This window comes from Pithys albifrons, chromosome 10 (assembly GCF_047495875.1).
Source record: "Pithys albifrons albifrons isolate INPA30051 chromosome 10, PitAlb_v1, whole genome shotgun sequence".
Taxonomy (NCBI): domain Eukaryota; kingdom Metazoa; phylum Chordata; class Aves; order Passeriformes; family Thamnophilidae; genus Pithys; species Pithys albifrons.
In genome coordinates this window covers 22,179,930-22,203,990 of record NC_092467.1, presented here as the reverse complement: position 1 = coordinate 22,203,990, position 24,061 = coordinate 22,179,930, and the positions used below count along the sequence as shown (strand labels likewise).

The 24,061-nt window shown below is 43.4% G+C and overlaps 3 protein-coding genes across 3 annotated transcripts; 2 read left to right on the top strand and 1 right to left on the bottom strand.

Moving 5' to 3' along the window:
- Nucleotides 1–26: 26 nt before the first annotated feature.
- EBNA1BP2 (EBNA1 binding protein 2) lies at nucleotides 27–4,464 on the top strand. The gene is made up of 9 exons (XM_071564589.1): nucleotides 27–139; nucleotides 225–308; nucleotides 509–666; nucleotides 1,275–1,398; nucleotides 2,640–2,729; nucleotides 2,951–3,026; nucleotides 3,281–3,371; nucleotides 3,682–3,853; nucleotides 4,188–4,464. The coding sequence occupies exons 1-9, from the start codon at nucleotides 65–67 to the stop codon at nucleotides 4,236–4,238; spliced, it is 921 nt and encodes a 306-aa protein (XP_071420690.1). The 5' UTR covers nucleotides 27–64; the 3' UTR covers nucleotides 4,239–4,464.
- A 213-nt stretch (nucleotides 4,465–4,677) lies between these two features.
- On the bottom strand, nucleotides 4,678–7,591 carry CFAP144 (cilia and flagella associated protein 144). Its single transcript, XM_071564590.1, has 4 exons — nucleotides 7,435–7,591; nucleotides 6,719–6,778; nucleotides 5,987–6,090; nucleotides 4,678–4,980 (listed from the first exon to the last, which is right to left on the bottom strand). The coding sequence occupies exons 1-4, from the start codon at nucleotides 7,565–7,567 to the stop codon at nucleotides 4,915–4,917; spliced, it is 363 nt and encodes a 120-aa protein (XP_071420691.1). The 5' UTR covers nucleotides 7,568–7,591; the 3' UTR covers nucleotides 4,678–4,914.
- Nucleotides 7,592–7,755: 164 nt separating this feature from the next.
- PIF1 (PIF1 5'-to-3' DNA helicase) lies at nucleotides 7,756–19,554 on the top strand. The gene is made up of 12 exons (XM_071564600.1): nucleotides 7,756–8,229; nucleotides 8,315–8,420; nucleotides 8,498–8,623; nucleotides 8,720–8,873; nucleotides 9,207–9,321; nucleotides 9,396–9,502; nucleotides 9,928–10,067; nucleotides 10,760–10,866; nucleotides 11,405–11,492; nucleotides 12,035–12,180; nucleotides 13,132–13,323; nucleotides 13,656–19,554. The coding sequence occupies exons 1-12, from the start codon at nucleotides 7,756–7,758 to the stop codon at nucleotides 13,710–13,712; spliced, it is 1,812 nt and encodes a 603-aa protein (XP_071420701.1). The 3' UTR covers nucleotides 13,713–19,554.
- The last annotated feature ends 4,507 nt before the right edge of the window (nucleotides 19,555–24,061 follow it).

Sequence of the window (24,061 nt, the reverse complement as noted above, 5' to 3'; positions counted from 1 at the left end):
GCCCCGGAAGCGGCGGCGCACGCGGGCGGAAGCGGCGGCAGCAGCAGCTGCAGTGGCAGCAGCGATGGAGCGGCGTGGGTCCCTCTCGGACTTGGGCTCCGACTCGGGCTCCGAGGACTCCTCGCTCTCGGACTCGGAGGTGAGCCCGCGGCGGCGGGGTCGGGAAGCGAGCCCACCGACGTGGCCTCTCCCGGCAGCCGCGGACTGACCGTTCCTTCTCACAGCTCCAGGAGGCCTTCGCGAGGGGAGAGCTGAAGCCGGGGCTCAACGTGGTGCTGGAGGAGCGGCCGAAGCGGCGGAACGACACGGTGAGCAGGGCCCGCGGGGCGCGCCGGCGCCTTCCCGGGGCAGCGGGGGAGCCCCTGCCGGGCCCACGGCCCCAGCGCCGGGCCCGGGGCGGAGGAGGTGCCGCGGGGACCGGGCCGGGCCGGGCAGGTCTGCGGGGGCCTGGGCTGTCTGAGCCGGGCTGACCCGGGCCGGGCTGTGCAGAGCTGTGCTTCTCTCACAGGACGGCCTGAAGCAGTGCCTGGCCGAATTCAGGCAGCAGCTTGCGTGGGTGGAAAGGCTGGACGTGACTTTGGGCCCGGTCGTGGACCCCGTTTCTCAGAGTGCTTCCAACACAGATGCTGTTGACCCAGAGAATGATTTCCAGAGAGAGATGAGCTTGTAAGTGTCAAACAAATGTTTCGTGTGGGGTCTCGGCCTGCTGCTGTGTGCTTGGAGTTGTGTTTCACCAGTGTGCTGCAGAACGCCACGGTGGCTGTCACTGTGGCACTCTTGGGCCATGTTATTTTACATTTGATGGCTCTGAATGTTTTCTAAAATAACTGCAAATCAGTGCTGCTATATTTAACTTGTCTTGTGACTGAAAATAAATAATTTCCCTCCTCCCAGCAGACTTCCATCGTTTGCTGAAAAGGTTATTTGAAAAGCTAAGACTTTAATACTAGATACTGATTTTTCTTTGTGGGTTTGTTTTTGTGTTCTTACAGTTGCCTTGTTTTGCTTTGCCTTTTATGTTCCAGCCTATAAAACTGTAAGTGGAAATAAGATAAGTGCATATGTGCAAGATGTAAGTCTTAATATTGTCATGGCACCAAAGTGCTTTCAGTAGCACTGGATGGGCACAGAATGTTGATATAATTTAGACCAATGCTTGTTAGATCCCAGTATCACCTAACTTGTGTAAGCAGTTTCTGTTAGCACTGTGAGATGCCTGACATGCAGTGACAGAGCTGGTGCAGTGACAGAGCTGGTGCTGTGCTCTCTCTCAGCTACCGACAGGCTCAGGCAGCCGTGCTGGAAGCCCTTCCTAAACTGCGTAAGCTCCAAGTTCCGACCAGGAGGCCAGATGATTACTTTGCAGAGATGGCCAAATCAGACCAACAGATGCAGAAGGTACGTGCAATTAGTGTCTCTTTCTTGTGTAATGTGTTGGGTTTAGCCTGTGTTGGGGATTAACTTTAAGTGTGATGTGCAAGTACTGTCATTCATCTCTTTTCAGATTACTTTGACACTGTGTTTGAAATGTTGTTTGGGACAGATATCTTTCTGTTTATGTGTTTCTGTGCAATATGGTCATTTCTGTAACAGATTGGAACATGAGGTAGAAAAGCATGATTTATACTTTGTCCTGAATGTGTTTAATATTAAAAATGGATAATTTTTCTCAGTATGAGTAAGGGTAGATGTAAAGGTGGCTGTGTTTTTGCTCTTTGTCGTAAGACTTAGACTTGAGTGTGTCTTCTATGCCATCCTTTTTTTCCTATTTAAGTATCACAGTTTTTTATAGTCAGTGTGTTCTGGTTCTCAGTGATTTTATACTGTATGTTACTGAATGAATCTATCCTGGGTAGAAAGTCAGATTTGTGCAGAAAATAAGACTTTCATGAACTTTTTTTTATTGTAGTTTTTGCTCAAAGGGAATTATTTTTTCTTGTAGATTTGAAAAAAAGACTACATTATATAAGTTAAAAAACTATGAGCTGGAGTCTAATTTGGAGATTCATGTGTGACTTGTTTTGCTGTCTGATAGAATCTTTCTAGAGAAGATGAAGAATAATAATTTGCTAATGCTAAGAGTTGAGTCAATTCTGCACATTACTGTTGCTTTCTTTTGCTTGTTTGAAGAACAGTTTTATCTCCTAATGGAGTCACAGTCTGAATCTAGAAGATCTGTGTTGAATTCCTTTTTATACTTTGTAATACAGCATCCTTATAAAAATGTTTGTGAACAAGGAGAGAACAGAAAACATGTTTTCTATGGCACAGGATTATTGACTCTTCTTCTGTGCTTTACTTTCAATAATGACAATTCAGAAACTATTAAGTCTTCTTGATACACCCAAGTAGATTTATGAGATAATCTTGGTTCCATTGTCGTGTCTCTGTTTGAGTATTGTCTTTTTAACCAGGTTTGGGCTGCAGGTCAGTTCAGGAGTTTCTGAAATAACTATTCTAGCCTTGAGCTGAAAGGATGTTATGCTCTGTAATCACTACTTGATTGAGAGATGCTTTCTTTTTTACACTTGTGTATAGTTCACAAATACTGACTTCAGGACTGTTGAGCAATCATAAAATTCTCGTGGGTTTTTTTTTGCATTACTGATACATTTTGTTTTTTTCTATCCCCTAATAAGATTCGACAGAAGCTTAAGAGTAAACAGGAAGCAATGGAAAGGTCTGAGAAAGCGAAACAGCTCCGTGCAATGAGAAAATATGGCAAGAAGGTGAGGAGCTACAAAAGGGACCTATCTGTGGCAAGAATCTAGAGCCTGAGTGAGGAGCCTGGAAAGTGAGACCACCAGAGTCTGGCTAAAATATATAGAATTTATCTAGTCTTCTGTCTGGCTGCTCTGAAGGAAAACAGGGCAAAAGATAGAATACCTTCAAAAAAGTAGTTTTAAAAAAAACACAAGGAACAACACTAACATTCTGCTTCTAATTGCAGGTGCAAACTGAGATTCTTCAGAGGAGACAAAAGGAGAAAAAAAATATGTTGAATGCAGTCAAAAAATACCAGAAAGGTAAAGTTAACTTGTCTAAGAGAGCAAATGTATAATGGCAGTAGTGGTGTCTGAGCAATGTAAGGCAGTGTCATGTGTGGTCACTACACTGGTAGTTCTGGGCCTTGAGCTTGGGAGGCTGCTGTGCAGAACCATGAGCCAGTGGCAGGGAAAAGCCTCTCAGGTAGCTTTCTTTAGTGGGGGTGACTTGTTGCTATTAGTTGCTTAGACTGAAAACTTGTGTTTTCTAAGCTGTGATGTCTTTGCTCTTGCAGGTCTCTCTGACAAGTTGGACTTTCTAGATGATGAGCAGACATCGTCTCAAGGGAATAAAAAAGGCAGTGCAAATCAAAGGACAAAGAAGGGGTGAGACCAGAAATTAAAGATATTTAAACACAGAATGTCTGATTCTTTTCTGTCGTTTTAGGGGATAATTTTGGGGACATAAAAGCTGTTCTGATGAGTGTTTATTTAAAACAAGTCCAAGGGGGCATTCTGTCCCTAGAGAGAAGGAAAACTGTGGCCAGAATGGCACGGAGACTGAAATGTGCTACTTTCTGCATCTTTAGGGAAAAGGTTTTTGATGGATGTTGGGAGTCCATCAGCACATATATGTTCCTTGAGAGCTTCCTGAGGAAAGGAATATAGGCTGTGATGCTGTTTGCTTGTTTTTCAGACCAAATGCCAAAAGACGATACAAAAATCAGAAGTTTGGTTTTGGTGGGAAGAAGAAGGGCTCAAAGTGGAACACAAAGGAAAGTTTTAATGACGTATCCAGCTTCCAAGCAAAAGTAGCTCACCACAAAGGCCCAGGAAAAGCAAGAAAAGGAGGAAAAAAACCCCTCAATGTAAGTAAAATGTTGCATGCAAATGCTCTTGGTTGACTGAGAAGCCATTGGGAGGGAGAGCCGAGTACATGATGGGTGGTGCCTCCAGCATCTAGAAGTGATAATGCTTTGGGAACTGAGCATAAATGAGTTGGTGACAGAGCTGAGAACAATGGTTTGGTATCAGCAGGGAAATGAGCAGGAAAGTTACTACTTTTTGCTACCCATGTGCCAAAACCTCCCTCTTCAGATGTACTGACAAGTACCCTCTTCTTGGTATCCTCCCCAAGCGATAGAAATAGAAAAATTACTGAGAACATGAAAATAAAGATCTGAATCTGTCTGTTTTTTGCAGAAGAGACCTGGAAAGAGAGCAAGGCAGAAAATGAAGAACCGAGCACGCTAAGAGGACTCTGTTTCCCACTGTGGTTCTTGTATTTCTGTGTGTTGCAATATGTGTTCCTGCTGTCATCAAGCAGCTAACCATGGAGCAAGCTGGATGCTTCCAAGTGGCATGGAAAAGAGTCAGTGGAAACTAGTGCCTTATCACTAATTTCTTCTTACTGTTTTGGTGAAGGATTGTTTTTTACTTAAACCTTTGGTGTGTGAACACATTAAATGGTTTGCACAGACCTATGTATAACTCATGTTTAGCTGTTTTATAAGCGGCAGCTGAAGCCTGCCCTGTCTCACCTTCTGACAGCTTTTTTCACCACTACTGTTGATGTGAAGTTGGTGACCTTGAGTTCTGGGTCATGTTGCTGATGTCAAGAAGTCTGAAGCCTGTCAAGATGATAGAGAGGTTTTTTGGACTATTTATACAGATAGGTTTAGAAACAGCAGTGACATGAATACACCAGTCTTATAAATAGATTTATTTCCGTCAGTGTTGTCAGGCTGCAAATCTGGACAGACTAAGGTTCTCCCTTTTTCTATTGTCTCTTATTAGGAATCTACTAGACTCACCTATTAACAAGCATGGCCTAACATATAAGATGTCATTAAGAGTCTGTCTAAGTTCGTGGCTTTCCCCCTCTACTATTGAAGGTTCTTTCCTCTTCCCTGTGCCCCAGGGCAGACATTTATTGAGTTAACTCGGTTTTACGGCGTGGGAAGTAGAGTCTGCAATCAGTACGGTCCACAGGAATCTGGGAAAGAAAAATGACACATAGTCATGTGCTTTCACTAAAATTGGTAGTAGTAGTCCCTCCTGAGATGCAGTGTTCTTGCTGCTGAGAAATGTCAGAGTCAAAAACGAGCAGGGTACCACCATACTGTTCACTGTGTTGTTACGGTAGAATCTGGTGAAAAAGGCACAATTAATTCATTAAACGGTATTATGAGCCCTGACGATAAATTGAACTTGCTTCCCTACATGTAGATTTAGTTACTTCTTCCCTGCCAGTCTAATTCTATCATCTGTATCTTAGCACCGTAAACCCCAGCTGGGATGTCTATGTCTACCCTTGTCAGGAGTAACTAGTTTACTTGATGTATAATATGAAAAGTTGATGAAAACTGTCTTATTTTCTTATTTATCTTAGTTTTCTTTTTTAATAGGCCAAAATTAATCAGGCCCTCATTTGCCTTTTTCAAAACACTAATCTACAGTCATCATCACAGCTATTTGTTTGTCAGATATGATTGATGTCTCAGCTTTTTAATTATACTTCTTTTCCTCCTATTTATTCACGCTTCCCCAGATGAATCCTCACTAGTCTATCTGCCTTGGGTATACTTAGATGATTAATTTCATGGTTCTGTTTGCAATTTGTTTCAAAGATACTGTGGAGCAACACACTTCTTTTCACAGTACTTAGATACGTCACTTCACATTGCTCACTATGCCATTTCTCATGGCTGAAGGCTTTAGTAAACAGCTATGAGTACACACATGGCATTTGGCAGTATGCTTGGGTTCCATGTCACTGTACATATTTTACCATTCAGGTTTCTCAGGGGAAGCCTATGGTTTCTATGTTCACAAGCCTATGCCAGTGTGAAGAGTCCTCTTAGGTCTAAATTTTAAAAAGTGGTTATGAACAGCTCTACTCATTCCTAGTCATTCTGGGTTTTGCTTGAGTAGCTTTCAGTGTGATGGGATAAACATCTCTGAATCCTGCAAAGAGCTGAGTTCTTAAGCACTGTACTCACCAAAGGTGTTGTGTTCCAGCCAATTTCTTGACTTTCAGTTTGTGGCTCTGAATATTTCTTTGTTGGCTGCAGTGCTGCACGGTGAAAAAGATTCAGGAACTTGTCTGTTGGTTTAAGAGACACAAATACAAATGAAAGAAAGAATGTTTAAAAGTTAGTCACCTGTGGATGTGTGTTGGACAACTTAACTCTGTTCAAACAATAGCAAGAAAGCCAAGGGTAAAGCAGGCTTTGTGCTTCTGTGAATAATACTGTCAGAGAATGCAGGGTGATGCTTCTACTTAAGTTTCCTGATGGAGTTTCTACACCAGTGCTCCATGACAGCTCTCTTCTTTCTCAGTTGCCTTTCCTGGTTTGGTTTTCCCCCTGCCCCAATTCTAGACTAGAGATCATGTTTCCAGTTGTTTTTGTTTTCCCCAGAGAGATTTAGATTCTCAAGCAAAATATTATAGTATGAATATAAAGAATTTTATATAATTTGTAGTATATACATTTTTAACTAAAACCAAATAGCATAATTGCATGAATGCAAACTTGTGCTGATAAAGGAAAATAATGGGAAAGGGCCCTAGAGTGGAAAAAACCTGCTTTATCACAAATTATTTTGATTTTCTTACATATGCACTGAAGTGTTTCCATGTACATGGTATTTTGGACTGATTGGAATTACTGAATCTTATTTATTATTAATTCTCTTAGGTAATTATCACAAGCTTTTCAGAGATTTCTTACCATCTGCTGGCTCATCTATATTCTCATGCCAAGACATTGGCTTCCTAGTGATCGTGTGAACTGAAAAGAAAAGGTGCAGGAATTATTTTTAATGTGAATTTAGTATCAGTTAAAAATATTGATTAATGGCAACTTTCTAGGAAAGGGGGTTAAGCATGCTAAAGGCGTTTCTACTGGATGCTGCCTGTGTTCACCCCACCCAAGTCCCACCCCACCCCAGTGGTGGCCTGCAGAGTGCCAAGTCTCAGGAAATTACTTTTCGTTGGTTTGTTTTTGTTTTACTGTAAAAGCTAGATCTGAATGAATCTACTCATGTCAGCTATCCGTACCACCACAGACTGGTATTCTGTGACTGAACTGGCAGGTAGAAAGCAGCCCAGGCACTGAAGGAACACGGTGTAGTGCTGGGGCTCCTTACCCCATCTTAGCTCTATATTTGCTCAGGATTTGTAGGTTCCACATCCTAAATAGTTGCCTCACTTCTATAGGGTTCCTAAAGGCTATCTAAGGCAATAGGTCATGTCTCCTTTCTGTCTGAGTGTGCAGACCGCCTCCCCAGGTGAAAGAAAAGCCCACCGCTTGCTCCTTCAGTTCTATCGCCTTCACTGGCCACTGCTGCTATTCCTGGGAGCAGCTGCTGGTCCCCGACGCAGCTCAGCGCTGCGGACCTGCCCCTGCCGGCTCTGCGCTAGTTTTCTGTGGCCGTGGGGTCTCACCGGGTCGGAGCGGGTTCACGGTGTACTCCGTGTTCAGCCTCTGGTGCCGCAGCTCCTTCTGCACCCGTTCGCAGAGGAGCCGGTTCTCCTGCACCGCGTCCGGCTTCTCCCTGCCCCCGCCTCGGGCGGCCATGGCGGCGCCGGCTCCGCGCGTCCCGCCGCCTGGCAACGCCTCACGTGGGGGCCGCGGGGCCGCCCATTGGCCCGTCCGGCGCTCCGCCTCGCGCCCCTCCCCTTTCCACCTTGTATTGGTCGCCGAGTTAAAGCCCCCGGCGCTGATTGGCGGCGGCGCACGCGGCGAGTTCGAACGGTTGCGGGGCGATGGCGGCGGCGCTGCGCTGCACCGCGGCCGTGGAGGAGCCGCTGCCGGGGGGCTGTGCCCCGCGGCGCCGCGTGATGCGGGACGCGACCGTCCTGCTGGGCCGCAACGAGCTGCGCCAGCCCGTGCTGCGGGTGGTCGGCGGCAGCGGCGCGGCGGCGGCCGTGCTGAGCTTCGCGCTGACCGGTGACGCCGTGCGGCTCTTCACGCGGTTTGCGGGCGAGGGGCGGGCGGCGGTGCGGGTCGGGCCGGGCGGCGCCCAGGTCCTGCTCTCCGACTGCCCCCCGGACGCGCTGCGCCGCTTCCTCCGCCTCCTGCGGCTCAAGGTGGTCGTCGGGTCGCGGGGCCCGGCGCGACCCCTGCGCCTGCTGGACCGGCCGCCGCCGGCCTTCGCCGTCATCAGCCCGGTGCAGGAGCGGGACCTGCTGCGCGGCCCCGGCTGCGGCGGGGAGCGGCAGGGGGAGCGCCCGGCCGAGGTGAGTCCCGGCGCGAGGGGGCGGCCTCGGTACCGGCCCCGGGTACCGGCGCTGCCCTCACAACGCGCCGCTGCCTGTGCCGCAGGTGCCCCGCGCCGAGAGGCGGCCCCCGGCGAGGCTCTCGGCGGAGCAGGAGGCGGTCCTGGGCGCTGTGCGGAGCGGGAAGAGCATCTTCTTCACTGGCTGTGCAGGTGAGAAGGCCCGACGGCCCTTCCCGGGAAAAGCCCTCGGGCCTCGCCGTTCACCTGTGGCTTCTCTCTCCTCGAAGGGACTGGGAAGTCGTTCTTGCTGAAGAGGATCGTGGGCTCCCTCCCTCCGAATATCACCTATGCTACCGCCAGCACGGGCGTGGCCGCTTGCCACATCGGTGGCACTACTCTCCATGCCTTTGCAGGTAATGGCCTGCCCGACAACGAGGGGCTGGGAGTTTTCAGTCCCTTCCCAATGAATCAGGAGATTCCCAAAGCTTTGCTCTCTTCTCCCCTGCCAGGAATTGGCTCTGGGAAGGCACCGCTGGAACAGTGCATTCAGCTGGCAGAGAGACCTGGGGTGCGCCAGCACTGGCTGGCCTGCCAGCACCTAATTATTGATGAGATCTCAATGGTAGATGGCAAGTTCTTTGATAGGCTGGAGGCAGTGGCAAGGTGAGCAAATGTCAGGTCAAAACCTAACAGATCCTATAGAGCTGAGTCCAGAATACACCTCTGCCCAGAAGTTCTCTCTTGCAAAGAAGCAGCTGTAGTATAACAGCCACCAAAGAAAGACTGGTAATGACATCTAGGGTGGGTAAACAAAGCAAATTTAATGTATTAGTGTTGCTTAATTACTTGAGCTCTTCTGATTCAGCTGAGGATAAACATCTTTTAACTGCAGGTGGTATATGTTTGAATATACTGATAGATAAAGCAACTTCTGAGACCTGACTATGTCCAGGTTTTGGAGGACATTCAAAACTTCTCTCTTTTTCTCACTTTCAGGGCAGTCAGAAAACGGGATGAGCCTTTTGGAGGAATTCAGCTAATCATCTGTGGGGACTTCTTGCAGCTACCTCCAGTTTGCAAGGCTAATGAAGAAACCAAGTTCTGCTTCCAGGTACAAAACTGTCCCTAAACTCATTCTCATGCTTCAAGTCTGCCTCTTTCTTAAGCAGAGAATGATTTTTCCAGGCAAAAAGCTGGAGGAAATGTATACACATAAACATGGAGCTGACTGAAGTGCGAAGACAGACTGACAAGACCTTTGTCTCACTCCTGAGTGCAATCCGTTTAGGCAGGTGAGGAGCAATTCATCTCTTTGTAATCCCTTCTCCTTACTGATGAAGCAGACGAAAGAGCAGTGTGTCAGTTTTCTGGGCTCTATCAGGAATGTGTCGCTGGGAGCAAAAGCTTTAGTTAATGCTTTAGTTAATGCAGACAGATCTTTCATGTATCGTATTCTGGTAAGGAAGGAAGGAACACTTTCTAGGGTTCCTCTGCATTTTCTGTGAATTAATTCAATGGATCCTGAGCTGGCAGTGCCCAGGGCAGGGCTGGGGCACTGGCAGTGGCACTTCTCTCTAAGTTTATGTAGCTGTCTTCCTCTGTCCTCTCTGGAGGCCTGCAGCTTGCCCAGACTGATCCAGCTGTTTGGAGGTTACTGCTACTCAAGACCTGTTCATGATCACTTTAAGGAATAATTTCCTTTTCCTGGCTACTACAGGTGCACAGAGGAGGTTACCAGACAGCTGATGCAGACAGCTACCAACAGGTCTGAGCGTGATGGGATCCTGGCCACGCGGCTCTGCACCCATAAAGATGATGTAGAAATAACTAATGAGAGATGCTTGCAACAGCTATCAGGTGAAATCCACGGAGAAAACTGCTGTCTTTGGGGCTGAGCTCTGGGTGGATGCAATGGGGATACTGTGGTGTCAGGAGGAACTAGTGTTCTGTCATGCCCAGCAGCACCAGGCCAATCTCTGTGTGTTGAAGTTGAGCTGCCTGGGGAAAACTTAACAGTTTTTTGCTTAAAAATCCACAATGTCACTTCTTGGTGTGTAATAGACAGCAAGCTCATTGTTTGCTGTGAGGTAGGATGGGTCATTTATTACCTCCATACCCCCCTGTTTTTTCTTTCTATACCCTCTTAGAAAGGCAGTGCTTTATCCAGCCATGACATGAATTAAGAGCTATTTCAATTTCTGCCTCCCTGTCTGGCCCTTAGATTCTTCCTTAATCTCTACTTTGGGATCTGGTGTTGGCAGGAAGTGAAACCAATCATATGCTGAAAATGCTGGCTGCTCAATTCTTACTTATTGCTGGCCTTTGATTTCCGTGCCTTCTCATGCTCTCTGTGAGTTGTTTGGAACAGAGGCAGTACTGAGCTCTCTGCTGTTAGATGTGACAAGGTTTGTGTGAAGAGGTCCTAGCAGTAGAGCAGAATGGATATTAAAAGAGGAATTGCTGTTAGAAATAAATGCTAAGCCTCCCTGTCATGGTGTATATAATATGTTCAACAGTTGCAATTTATTATGTCTTTCTTTCCTTAACAGGACAAGTGCACACATTTGAGGCTTTGGACAGTGACCCAATGCTGGTGAAGTTAATTGATGCTCAGTGTCCTGTGGGTGGTAGAGTTGACCTAAAGCTTGGAGCTCAGGTAAGTGTGTGTACATACAGGTGTGATAGAACAGCAGAACAAATGGCATAAGAAAAATAAAGAAATATATAGAGTAGATAAATATATAGAATGCAGATTCAATATACGATGGCTATGCCAGGCCAACAGAAGATACAATCATTGTATCTTTTCTGCTTGGAATCTTACCCAAACAAAGAATGAGTTTGATTTGGGTGCAGGTCCATGTCTTGGGGACAGTGTTGATTGCTGTGACTTTGACACACTTTTCCAATCAGGTTTAGAAACTTTCAGGTAGCAGAGAGGACAGGCAGCCCATGGCTGTGGACAGAAGCAGCTCAAGTGAAGTGTTCAGTGCTGTAAAATGATGTTGGAAATCTAGGAAGGAAAGACGGAAATAATTTCAATTGGAAATGGTACTCTGTCTTGCAATAGCCAGGATAGGATGATGTGGCCATATCAGCCTGATGTGCTCATGCTTCTTGGCAAGAGGTTTAGCTGTAATGGATGAACAGGCTGTAAAGTCAGTACACTGAAAGATTTTTCTTTTTCTCTGTAGGTGATGCTGGCGAAGAATCTGGATGTGTCACAAGGTCTGGTGAACGGGGCACGAGGTGTTGTTGTAGGATTTGAAAGTGAACAGAAGGGTAAGTAAGCTTTTTGATCTGAAGGAAGAGGAAAAATAACAAAACAGATTGTCATTGATGGCTGATGACTTCTTAACTTTGTTTACTGCCTGGTAAAAATATTTTGAGGGAAAGCAGGGAGGAGATTTCTGCAGGCTTGGGGCTGTCACAAGCTGTGATGTCATGCACTGCATCAGCTGTAGCTATCTATGGGCCTCTTGTGTGTGCTTTTCTGTGTTCTCTAGATGTGGTTGCTCATTTGCATTTCCTGTTTGTTCTGTTTAAGCAAGTTTTTGTAGGTTTTTGGGTTTTTTTCTTAAAGAATAATGTTGTGCTACCTGCAACACATTTTTCTCTGCATCTCAGCAGACAAATTACTTAACTTTAATTCTCCTTCCTTAAATATGTGCCAAACATTGTTTCAGTACATGCTATTTACTGCCTGTGGGTTTAGGTGTGGTCTAGGGGGAAAAAAACCCCAAGTGTTCTTAGGCTGCTGGTTTCCTGGCTGTTGAGTGTCAGGAATACACATGCCTATTTCTCTCCTGCTCTTGTTTCTACAGGGCTACCTAAGGTGAGGTTTCTCTGTGGGGTCACACAGGTCATAAAAATGGAGAAATGGGTCTTCAAAGGACCATCAGGAGTTCATCTGAGTCGTCAACAGTTGCCTTTAAAACTGGCATGGGCCATTTCCATTCACAAGAGTCAGGTAGGTGTTCTTATACTGCTGCCTATAGACATTTACACTATCATAAGCCTTATTTTCTGGGTGAGGTTGCATTGCTGGTAAAACAGGAGGGAAAGCTGAAAGGCCCTTGTTGTGGGAGAACTCTGTGTTTAGCTGCAGAGAAGGTAGCATGTCTTCTGCTCATGATGTCTGTCTGTAGGGTCACTGATGGGCTAGATATACTGCTAGTTTCCATAAGGGCACTGCCATCTGCACAGTTGGTGCATTATTTACCACGATGGGCTGATGAGAGTTGTGTTTCCTTGAGAGTTATCAGCATTGGTGACCCTGAGGTTTGCAGTGTAACTGAGGGAGCTGCGGGACTCACTCTTCGGTGGTGTGTGTAGGTTCTTTCAATGTAACAGTGTAACATTTTCAGTGGTCCTTCCGTTCCAGAAGACTTCATACACTTAACAAATAGTGATCTTGGAGACCTGTGGATTTCTCCCCATGCCACTGTTTATTTTTCCCATGCCACTGCTTAAACCAGGCCAGGTTGTAAATTGTGCTCTGTCCAGGACAGCCCTGCAGACACGGCTGGCGAACTGTAACCCCAACTCTCTCTCTCTGGTCTGCCTGAGGACTGCTTGAGAATGGTGACTGTTCTACTTAACTACTAGGAGTGAAACCAGCAGGATTTCTTTCCCTGCTGTGTTGATTAAATGGGATTTATGGAGTTTCATGCAACAAGAGGTTCACTGGAGTTACTGGGTTCTATTACCTGCTAGCAATTTACTCACAGTGGAAAACTGCCTCTGCATTCTGATTCCCATCTTTTAATCAGTTATATAGTAAAACAAAAGACTTTTTTTTTAAGCAAGCCTTTACACCAAGGATGGTACTTTTGACAGACTCACAGGGCAGGTTAGTGTTGGTAGAGCACAATGTTCTTGTTTATTTGTTCTATAACAAAGTTCTCTGTGTCTTTGACAGGGCATGTCTTTAGATTGTGTGGAAATCTCTCTGTCTCGTGTCTTTGAAAGTGGGCAGGCTTATGTAGCCCTCTCCCGAGCCCGTAGCCTTGCAGGTCTCCGTGTTCTGGATTTTGACCCAAAAGTAGTGAGAGCTGATCCTTCTGTGCTGCAGTTCTATAGACACCTGAGACGTCAACAGCTTCTAACCCAGGTAAAGAAAAATCTCATGCTAGCAAAGCCTGCCTTGTGTATGTAACCAAGATGAGAGATACTGGCACAGAGACATTTCTTTTTCTTCCTAAGCAAGATCATTCAAATTAAAACATGTTGTGGCAGGAGAGATGAAACTGCAGACAGAGCATGGGGCAGCTCTTGCTGGTAAAATATCTGTGGTAGTTTTGGGATTGTACAACTCTACCTGGCCCTGTGGGTGAAGGGATGGGCCGGGATTCTTTGGTCCTCCTCTTGCAGTAAGGAATGAAGGGGGAGTGGGCACAAAAGAAATCTGTTCTATTTTTTTTAATTTCTTCTTTCTCCCCAAAGGATTCATTACAAATCTGTTCAGATGCTGATGTGAAGGAGAACTGGAAATGCAGCTGATAAATGCTCTTCTGGTTTCTGTGAAATGTCAGCCCAGACTGCTAAGGTGCAGCACTCTTGCTATTGAGTTTGATAACATATGTAAAGTCAAAGGAATTCTTTTAGATGTTTGCTTCATTCAGCTGACTCTGGATATATAGAAGTATCCCTATCTTTTGCCCCCAGAATTTGGAAGGCTTCTGTAGCCCCTTTCTGAGCCCACAGCCTTGAGTACTTCTGTGTGACAGATGCAACTTTAGCAAGCAAAATGACTGAACAAGGGTGTGCCTGAGGGACGTTCCTATGGTTCTATTCTGCCTGCTTAGTTGTGTTTTATTCTTCACATATTTAGACTAAAACTTATGTCGCTTTCGTCAAGCACTGTTGAGAGATGGAAAATGTGTGTTCTCTGTGCTTGAATGGATTGGATCTGTTCACAGGAGCTGCTGACACAAGGGAAAGCAGTGATAAATATCTGGAATACCTGACTGATTCTTCTGCAAGGAGCTGGGCTATCACTTTACAGTATGCTGGGGTGTTCCAGATGCTTGACACCAGGAGGCTTTGCATAACTTCCTCCACAAGTAGAACTGCCAGAGTTACACATTGCCTGTTATGCTGATACGTAGCATTTTTATTAGTCTGTTGCATAAGTTGTGATTTTTATCTTTTTAGCCTTCTGAGATGAGCTGGCACTGTTTAAAAATAGGAGGAAGTCCTACATCTTATACCTGTAATTATAGAAATACAAGAATTTTGAAGTTCTGTTACTCCATTTTGGGTGAGAGAAGATGGGTGCTGGTGAGAGCTCCTCTTGTTTAACACATGTTTAACCCTTTCTCAAAAGGGTGTTTCTCCTGGGAAAAAACTATCTGACTAATAAGGTGGAAGGTGAGTGTGCAGTAGGGAATAATGGCCATGGACATGTGAAATGAGCTGTAATGTCTCCTGTTTTAGCAAAAGCAGAGATGAGCAGAATTAATATACTGTCTTCTTAAGGAGAAGTTTTGGACTTCATATTTTAGCACTTTGCTTAAAGCTTAAGTAACTTGTATATTTTAAAATGTTTAACATTTTATAACATGAAATAACATCCAACTGGAACTTGTCTCTTGCAGAGGAATGTCTCTTACAAAACCTCTGCAGTATGAGTGAGTTGAAGGCCACTTCTTGGCGGCTGCTCTCCTTAAAGCCAGGAAAGCACATTGACTAGCCAGTGGTTAATCTAATAGAAAACAGATTTTGATAGGAGTTCAAAATATGTATTTTAAGTGGGGTTTGGGTTTTTTTCTGGACTGGAAAGGCAGAGTTTCGGAAGAAGTAATAGTAGAAGGAAGAAGTGTAACTACTGTTCAGAGGGGTTCTTAATGTTTCAGCACATTGTTTCTTCAAACGAGTCTGGTGGGGATTGGATGAAAGTACTTGAAACTGGGGCTGGAGCCTGTGAAAGGCAAGCCTTTCCCCCCTTGCACTGCAGGTTGTAAACTTTTTAAATTATATTTTAAACACCTTCCAAGCCTTTGAGCTGGACATAAGCTGTTTGTCCACTTTGGGGAGGAACTGAAACTGACTTTGCCCTGCCCACCCACCTGGCAAGGATGGTGCTGGCATGATCAAGCATTGCTGCTGATGCAGATGTTTGCACTGTGATTCTTTGACCTGCAGCTTCCAGAGCTTCCACTAGACCTGGGTAAGGCCTGATGGTGTTGCAGCCCTGTGCCCACAGGGGAGCTGCTGCAGGTGTCCCCACCCAGCCTGCAGCCTGTCCCCCCCAGCTGACTGGGTGCCAGTAGCCAGGTGGGGTGCCCATGAGCATGGATGTGCCCAGGTTCAGCCCCCTCCTCCTGTGGTAGGACACAGGGGGTGCAGGTGTGGTGGACTGGGTCTAACCTTACCTTAGACATCTCTTGTTTCCCCAGCTCCTGTGTGTCCCCATCTTGCAGTACTCTTGCCCTTTCCTTATGCTGCTGCCCTTGCTGACACTCTGTGCTGTGCTGCTCATGCCTCCTGTCTAATTCCAGCTGTGCCTCAACATGCATTCTCCACCTTTGTATGGGTTGAGTTTTTTGCTTTTGTTCACCCCTCATGCCCCTTGTGCGTGAGGTGGTGAGAGGCTGTGGGTACCCTGCTTGTCAGGGGCAAGGCTGTCCATGCAGCAGGGAGGTACGAAGGGTAGCATCAAAACTTGTATGCTTGGTCAGGGGGCTGGAATGGGTCTAGTTTGCACTCTTGTGGGTTTTTAGAGATGGGATGCTGCACTATGAAGGCTTTGTATTTCATCAGAGGTTGAGATGTGGGATCTGAAATGCCCAGAGTGTTAGTGATTTTTACTGTTGGGGTAGACAGCTGGGATGAATATGCCAGGCATGTTCAGTTGTACACAATACATTGATTTATTGACAGATTGCATAAGAATGATGAGGTAATGCATCCTGTCAACATATCTTAAAAAGTTCCTGTACCACTATAATGACCAGATAATTTAGAGTGTAAGAGTAGAGTGGTGATTATGTACAATGCAAATAAACTTTTAATTGTGATCTTGTGAAGCAACTTGCTTTTATGGATTAATGAACTGAAATCTCTCCAGTTGTATGGGGATTTTTTGGTGCCAATTTGAGGTTTGAGATAAAATGCTAGACAGAACTTAAAGCTGGGAAGGGTAATCAATATTTCATGATAGTATTAAATATACATGAAATATTGTGGTTGCCTTCTCAGTGATGGAACTGTGGGAACAGAATTCCAGTGGCTTTTGAAGGGCTGGCAGCTGTTCTGAGGGCAGAAGGGGTCCGGCTGTGTAAATTTTGGATGTTCTCAGTTCCAGCTAAAGCAGATGTAGGGATGGAGGCTGAGTCTGAAGGCTGCTATTTAAATCCAAAAAGAAGCCATCAGGACAAATCTGAGCTGTCAGGCTCTGTTGTGGCTCCCTTTCCCTTGTGGCTGTGATGAGGTCTTTTTTAACAGAATAATGCTTCCATGTATATGAGATAAAAATCTTGTAATACAATAAATAGCTTTTCTTCCAAATTTTCCATAATGTGTTATTTTTCTTGCACAGTAACAGTCTGTAGCTAGAACCCAGTAAATCAACATGGGATTTTTTTTTAAAGAACATTTTATTGTGGTAATTGTACTGCAAGAACAGAGCTGCTCTTCCTCTCTTCATTAGTCAGTAAAATGAAGAAGAATCTGAAGACTGAGCAGCTTTTTACATCAGGCTGCCACAAGCCGTCCTCAAAATGTCTGATGCTTCCATTGCTTGCACCTGCTGAGGCTTAGCATGCTGGATTCTTGCAAGGACAATTCACATGGCTCATGACAGAGCAAGCACCTGTGCCATTCTCAGCTTATATATCCTAGAGCTCATGCTTCTCCCCTGCCCCTCCATGGATCTTCTCCATAGGCTGTGGTCCTTCCAGAAGTCTGCTCTGCTGTGGTCTCTCTGGGGGCTGCAGGGGCACCAGGAGCTCCTCCTCCACCTCTGATCTGGTGCTCACAGAGCTCATTTCTCACTCATTATTCCTCACAGTCTGCAGTTTTCCCCTTCTCAATCTGTTACCGCCGCTGTCAGTGAGGGGCTCAGCTGTGTCCTATGGTGGAGCTGTGCTGGAACTGGTTGGAATTGGCTGTGTCGGGCATGGGGCAGCCCTGACCTCTCCTCACAGAGATTCCCACCAACTCCTGGGCACAGGCACCTGATACACCAAGTGCAGGAGCATCCTTCAAACTGCCCCACTGCCCTTGCCTGCAGCAGTTGTATGGTTGGATATCCTGGGATGCAGAGGAAAGGCTGGAGGTGCTGTGGGAGGTGAGGGGAGAGGGCCTGTGATGGAGAAGCTGCCATTGCCGTGTGGCACAGGAGAGGAGCTGGCCCCCAGCTGATGGGAGAAGCACTCCATGAGGGCACACGGCTCTGCAGTCAGTGGCTGGGTCCCAACACTGTGGAAAAGGAGGTTTCCATTGCTGTACTCCCATAAATATGGGGAATGAATAATGTCTCTCCACTTTCACAAACTGAAGAGAAAGCATTTAAGCTTGGCGTTTGCCTTAACTGCAGCTATCATTGGGTGAATTAAACTAAGAGTTTGATTCATAATTGGTATTTCTGGTACCACAAAGTAGAGCCATTCTCTTTTCAAATACATGAAACCATAAGAAATTGCTTTATAACAGCTAAAGCTTCATAATACATTTATGTGTTATTGGAAGCATAATTCACAAGCAGAGTGTTATTAAAACCATACCAGCTTCCAGTTTAAATCTTTGTACAGTGATTTAATGCCCTTTTTTTTCTTTATGTGACGTTTTTATAGTAATTAAACATGAATATGTCCTCACAGTCTGTACTCACAAGTCCTGTGAGCCCAGGAAAGGCAGCAATAGTCCTGTTGATCTTGGATGCTGTAATGAGATTGTGACCAGGAATTAGGTCTTCATATCCAGAGTTGCTCTGAACAGATCAAACAAATGCTACTCTTAAGTAATGGAAATACAGTACATTATAGGTTATGTTATGAATGCTAATAATGTAATTTTTCTCACAGATATTAAAAATTTCTCATTTTGCATTATGCCACTCTGTGACATGCAATTGTCTTCTGTTAAATCTAAGCAGTTCTATTATTACTCTGAGAAAAGACCTGAATTACTAGAATTGCATTTAGATGTATAAAATCTTTATTTCACTGTTTCCTGTGTGATTACTTTATGCTTGTTTCTATTACAGATTATAAGAAAGTTAGATGGAATTTTTTAGCTAAAGTACCGACTAGTATATAATTTATGAAATCTGGTTATAGAAGCAAAATAAGTTGATAAGTCTAAGAGTAAAGTTCTCCACTTATAATTACTGAATAGTGGACTATCTGAATTCTTTTTTTTCTTTTTAAAAATTTGTTATAGTGTTGATGCAGGTGGCTGTCAGGTGTGGCACAGAGCCTTTGAGAGCCCTTTTGGCATGGCAGCTGGGTAGGCACCAGCAGCATCCCAACTGGTACCACGCGCCCAAGTGCGGGCAACCAGATTGAGCCTGCAGTGTTCTAAATGTAATTGTAACACAGTTTTACTAAATTGTTTATTATAATCTTTTTGCCTCTGACAGAAATTTGGTTAAGATTTTTAATTATGATTGTTTCTTTTATCACATGGAGTTTGGGATTTTAGATTTTTTTCTCTTATTTTTTCAAAATGTATGTTTTTTGTCAACAGGTAGGTGAATATGTACATGAACCACACCTTTCATCTATTCTTCCCAAGACACTGGGCTATATCAGTTTACTGTAGGGTACATAAGATTAATTTTTTTTCAAACTATTAGCATCCTGAGAATTACAGGGGGATTTGCCACAACTTTGTTGGAGGTTAGGAGCTGGTCCAGGTCTTTAAAGATTCTGAACCTTGCTTTGCTTATTGAAAGATCTGATTCCTCACCATCAAATATCAGCTTAGAGAGGGTATAATGTATTTTGAAGACAATGCTGGACAGTAAAATAAAAACATAACCAAAACTTCTTAAGGTTATTACAGTAGCTAATAATTCACAAAAGCAAGGCAATGCATGTCTTCTCATATTTCCAAATGAAGGTTTGACAGACTTATTAAATGTAATAAATCAAATATGAAAAACATTTATGTGGATTAATAAGAATAACTTGGATTCAAAAACAACTTTTAAAGTTTGTAATTTATCTAGGAAGTTGTGCATACGATTAACCTGTTTTTAAGTTGTTCTGTAGAAAACATTGCAGTAAGCTACCTTTGTGTTTTTGTTGGATTAGTATGATGCCTTGTAATAAAATATTTGACCATAATAACACCAGATACTTGCAACTGACATTTTGCAATACAAAATGAATTTTAAAACCAGATCTTGAATCATGAGCAATGAGCTAGTATTTAATTGAAAGAATTTCAATGCATAATGCATTTAGGCAGAGGAATGTTATCGGAACTAATTTAATAAAGAAGGAAGTTCTGGAATTTTTGGGGTTTTACATGTTTTCTCTCCAGATGAGAGAGACCTTGCAATAACCTTAACCATTTCACTTGTGATAGTAGCAAGCTCTGGCTCTTTTACCATAAAATCCCCACTGATAATGGAACACAATTAGGTCAAAATGAGAAACTTTCATATAATGTTGTGCCTTTGGCTTCATTAGTTATAATTCTTGCTGTCAGTTAAACTTTTGGACAAATAGTGTGTGTTTTCCTTTTGTTTTAAAAATAACTGATAAAAATATTCTGTACAAACAATTTTAAGTCTATGTTAGAGATATAATACTAATTTTGACAGATTGCTGTGTAGTCTTGTGCATTCTCAGATCTCAAAAAAGCACAAGGTCAAAAATACTGTTTGTGATGACCTATATATTTTAATAGAAATATTGCCAAAAGAAATTATAATCAGATTTTGACACTTGTCCTGAAAGTGTCAAGGCCTTCATAAAATATAACACCTCAGAAACATCAGCCAAAAAGTCATAAGCTCAATACTCATTCATTTTCTTTAAAAAAAAGGGACACCCTCTGCTCCCCACCCCCAAACAAACAAACAAAAAGCCCACAAAACCCCCCATTTCTGGGCACCAGTGTGACTGAAGAGTCACAAGAAACTGTCACAAGAAACTAGGGCTAGAGGAAACCTAAAGCACAAAGACTGTACTCCATAGTGCCTCAATGAACAAAGTATTCATCACCATACCAAGCTGTAACAACTCCAAGTAGAGTGCTGGGAGTGAGATGTGCTGGGAGTGAGATGCCAAGCATTACTAAAGTGAAAGCTGTGTCAAAAACTGAAGATGAAGAAGGCACATGACATCTGAAGAATTCTGTCTAGAGCCAGAGAAACTGAATCATTAGGAATATGTCCAGCTCAAGGTGTGCAGGCACAGTAGACTTAGAATAGTTACCAAGTATATTTCCAGATTCAATATGCCTATGGGCCTTTGGGATAGTTAAGAGATCTAGACTGTTCCAAAAATGTCTGAAGGAGCAGGGGGAGGGACAAGATCATCCTTTGGCACCTTCATCACTGTGGAATGGGTGGAAATACAACAATAGGGGTGATGATGCCTGGGAAGGAGCAGTGCTGAGGCAAAGCCAGTTCAGTAGAGCTTGAAGTGCTGTGATGGGCAGAGAAAGAGGAGAAGCTCAAATCACAAATCATCTCTGCTACAGATTAAGTTGTCAGTTCACCTTGGGGCACCAGATGGACATGAAGTCTGCTCAGAAGCCACTAGGCAGCATAATTCTGAAGTTGGTGCTAAAGGCATACAAATGACTATTACCCTTGTTAGATTTATCCTGGCCCAAGGAGGTACTCCTAAAAAAAAACGTCACAGCTGGGGGCAGATACATTGCACATGCTGTCTAGACTACAGAGTAGACAACTTTTTGTAACAGAAGAAAACCTAGCAATGTATTTTGGTATATATATTTTTGGCACTCGTGAAGTATGTTTTGCTACAATGGGCTCTTAGGAGGAGGAGGGGTGGAGAAGGTATTTCTAGGACATTTAGGAAGTGACAAAAATATGTGCTACATATAAATATGTAAAACACATGCTATGATGATGACATGTCCAGAGGCTGGTTATGTATTTATAGATTTCATTCCAGACAAGTGGAAAAAGACACAGAAAAAACTTGATAAAACTTACCAAAATGGAAGATATAACAATTACTATGGAGCCTAAGTAGAGGAGAAGATATTGCAATGGAATTAGATTCTGCAATGGTCCCTTTTCTTCAAAAGGATCTACTTTTACAGTACGGAGCCATTTCATTATTTCCAGAGCTCAGTGGATGGAGCATATTCTGTCTTTACCTGTCAGTTCATACAGACTTCATCTTGCTTTTATTGAAATACTTCCAAAAATCAAGGGTGAATTCTTTGCTTAGCATGCTGACAGGGGACATAACTGCTTTATATCTACCTTTTTTCCTTCCTCCAGGGTTTGTCTGGGGGTTTCTTGTTTATTTTGGAATTCCAGATAGATACATTTCCATATTTCAAAGATAATTTAGTTGTGCTAACACCCCAAATCAGTATGATTTCTGTAGTGAAAAGTATCTTTTTTCAGTACTTGACAGGAAAAACACTAACACATATTTGGATAGAAAATGCTGCAGAGGGAATAGACTTTAAAACCCAGTCCTTCATCTGGTGTTATTAAACACTCCAAACTAAACAGCTGCTGTTCTGTTCCTTTTTTTGAAAGTGCAGGATTCTTTTCTGTCTCTAACATGCAATTTCATTAAAGAGAATATAATTGACAATAGAAGCAGGGGGGCAGTGCACGTTTTGATTTTACCTACTACATAAGTAACATAATGACAGAAAATAACTGTATTGACTACTTAGGTAGCAGTCTGGAAGCAGCTGTTGTTTTCTATCAAATAAGATTTTAAAAAATCAATTCTACTCTTCCTAAGTGGTATGGAGACTTAATTGTTTCCTTATGCTCCATTCTGCAAATATACCAAACAATAATAATCAATTAGTTACCAGTGTGCCAGACTGTTTCTTAATATGGAATGTCTGTGTCTTAATTTTTGCCTTGAATAGGTATTTTCACAGTGCTAACTCATAATATCTTACAGTCTCAGTGTAACACCAACTAAACATTTTGACACTTCGTCCCTTGACTGCCTCTTGGAGCTTCTTTGCCAAGGGGTTCCCTTATAACCTGTCACAGAATATGACATGCACCTGGACATGTGCAGATGCCAGTGTGAGACAAGTCATGTGGAATGCCTGAAGGATGTAGTAATTATTGTATGCAATGCAAATTCTATTCACAGAGATATCCAAGGGAGGGTGAAATTCTTACCCAGCTATTTGAAGGACTTTATATGGAAATGAACCACTGGTAGCGCTCTAGGAATTGCCATATTGCATCCGAACATGAAGTTTGATTTCTTGCCCTCAGCAGTGCCTACTGTTTTATAATCTGGTTATTCAGAGAATGAAGGACTACCCTTCCAAGAAAATGCCAATCTAAGTCACTCAGAGAGAAGATATACTTGTTCAATCGATTTTTTTTTGCAAGCCATAACCTTTCCTGAAAGATGAGATACAGTATCATTGGAACACATACTCATTGGTACAGCTACAACAGGTCTAATTACTGTGCTTTCAAACAATCAAATAAAACAAACTCTGCAAATATTTTGCATCCAGTTTCTTTAATTACACTTGGAATAACTTTTTACCTGATCTTAGATTTACTCATCTTTAGTTTATCCAGTATTTTCCCTGTACACCAGCTGAGGGAATAACAATTTTCTTATACTTCTTTTTCAAATGCATCAGTTAAACCCCTTTCTTTAAGTTGTTTAATGTGACTGGTGTTTAGAAAGACATATGCATCTTCTTGACCGTGGCTGGCCTTCTTTTGAATTCCAGTTGGTCCCTGGCTACTGGGCCAGGTGGATTGGGCTTGTATGGACTGCAGTTTGGAGCCTGGATGCACAGAGTAAGCCCTGTTATCTTTAGTCTGGTCAGACGTAACCAGTATTAAGGCATTTACTTCTTACATTTTAAGCTAAGCAAGCATAGTCTTAGTGTATTTGTCCATTATTTTAAAAGGGGTAACTTTTAAAATAATATTCACAAATTTCTCAGCTCTGGTAACAACTGATAACCAGCACAGCAAAGAAATTATATACATTTATATCCATCCTCTCTCTACAAAGAACCACAAATGTTGTTCTTTCAAAATACTGTGTATGAAATACAGTGTATGAAACTTGACTAGACATTGGTGTGATGAGATAAACTATTTAATTTGGGTTTTAGCATAGTAGGAACATACCACAGTATTTGGCATTCGGTGACTAGGGAGTTATTAAAGATTGTCTTTCTTGAAGAACTTGAAAATGGCACCTCCTTTTCACTTGCTTTCCCCTAAGCCTCTTCTGAATATCTTATTTATCTTTGGCATTCTTATTGTTTTTCTCTATGTCCAATCTCCAAAGGGAAGATTATCTTGGAGTTCTTCTGTTGAGGTAAAGGCATAGCCTCCATCTATTTCTCTAGTCAGATGAAAGCCTCTATATATCGAAAGGGGTTTGGGGCTGTGTTAACTTGGGGTTTTCTCCCTCTCCAGTACACTGCCCTCAAGAAGGTAACTGCACTCAGGGAAGCATTGGGAGTTTACTGAGTGAATGGTTTATGGAGTGAGTCACATTGAAATAAAGAAGAAGAGTTTCACATGCATGTCCAGGAATTCTTACACGTTCTGGTTGTGTCCCACTTTCCACATGTGTATGTTTCAACTTTTCTTATTAAGTGAGAAGAGGTAGAGACATCTTCATCTGAAAAAAATTGGATGAGCTACAAAGTAGTTATCTCTCCCAGTTTTATAT

Coding starts and splice junctions, on each gene's coding strand:
- CFAP144 (XM_071564590.1), bottom strand. CDS start 7,567: ATGGCCGCCCGAGGCGGGGGCAGGGAGAAGCCGGACGCGGTGCAGGAG. Junction 6,779..7,434: donor CGTGAACCCGCTCCGACCCG/GTGAGACCCCAC, acceptor TTTTCTTTTCAG/TTCACACGATCACTAGGAAG. Junction 4,981..5,986: donor GCTGGAACACAACACCTTTG/GTGAGTACAGTG, acceptor TTTCTTTCCCAG/ATTCCTGTGGACCGTACTGA.
- EBNA1BP2 (XM_071564589.1), top strand. CDS start 65: ATGGAGCGGCGTGGGTCCCTCTCGGACTTGGGCTCCGACTCGGGCTCC. Junction 667..1,274: donor TTCCAGAGAGAGATGAGCTT/GTAAGTGTCAAA, acceptor GCTCTCTCTCAG/CTACCGACAGGCTCAGGCAG. Junction 3,854..4,187: donor GAGGAAAAAAACCCCTCAAT/GTAAGTAAAATG, acceptor TGTTTTTTGCAG/AAGAGACCTGGAAAGAGAGC.
- PIF1 (XM_071564600.1), top strand. CDS start 7,756: ATGGCGGCGGCGCTGCGCTGCACCGCGGCCGTGGAGGAGCCGCTGCCG. Junction 8,421..8,497: donor CTTCTTCACTGGCTGTGCAG/GTGAGAAGGCCC, acceptor CTCTCCTCGAAG/GGACTGGGAAGTCGTTCTTG. Junction 13,324..13,655: donor GTCAACAGCTTCTAACCCAG/GTAAAGAAAAAT, acceptor TTCTCCCCAAAG/GATTCATTACAAATCTGTTC.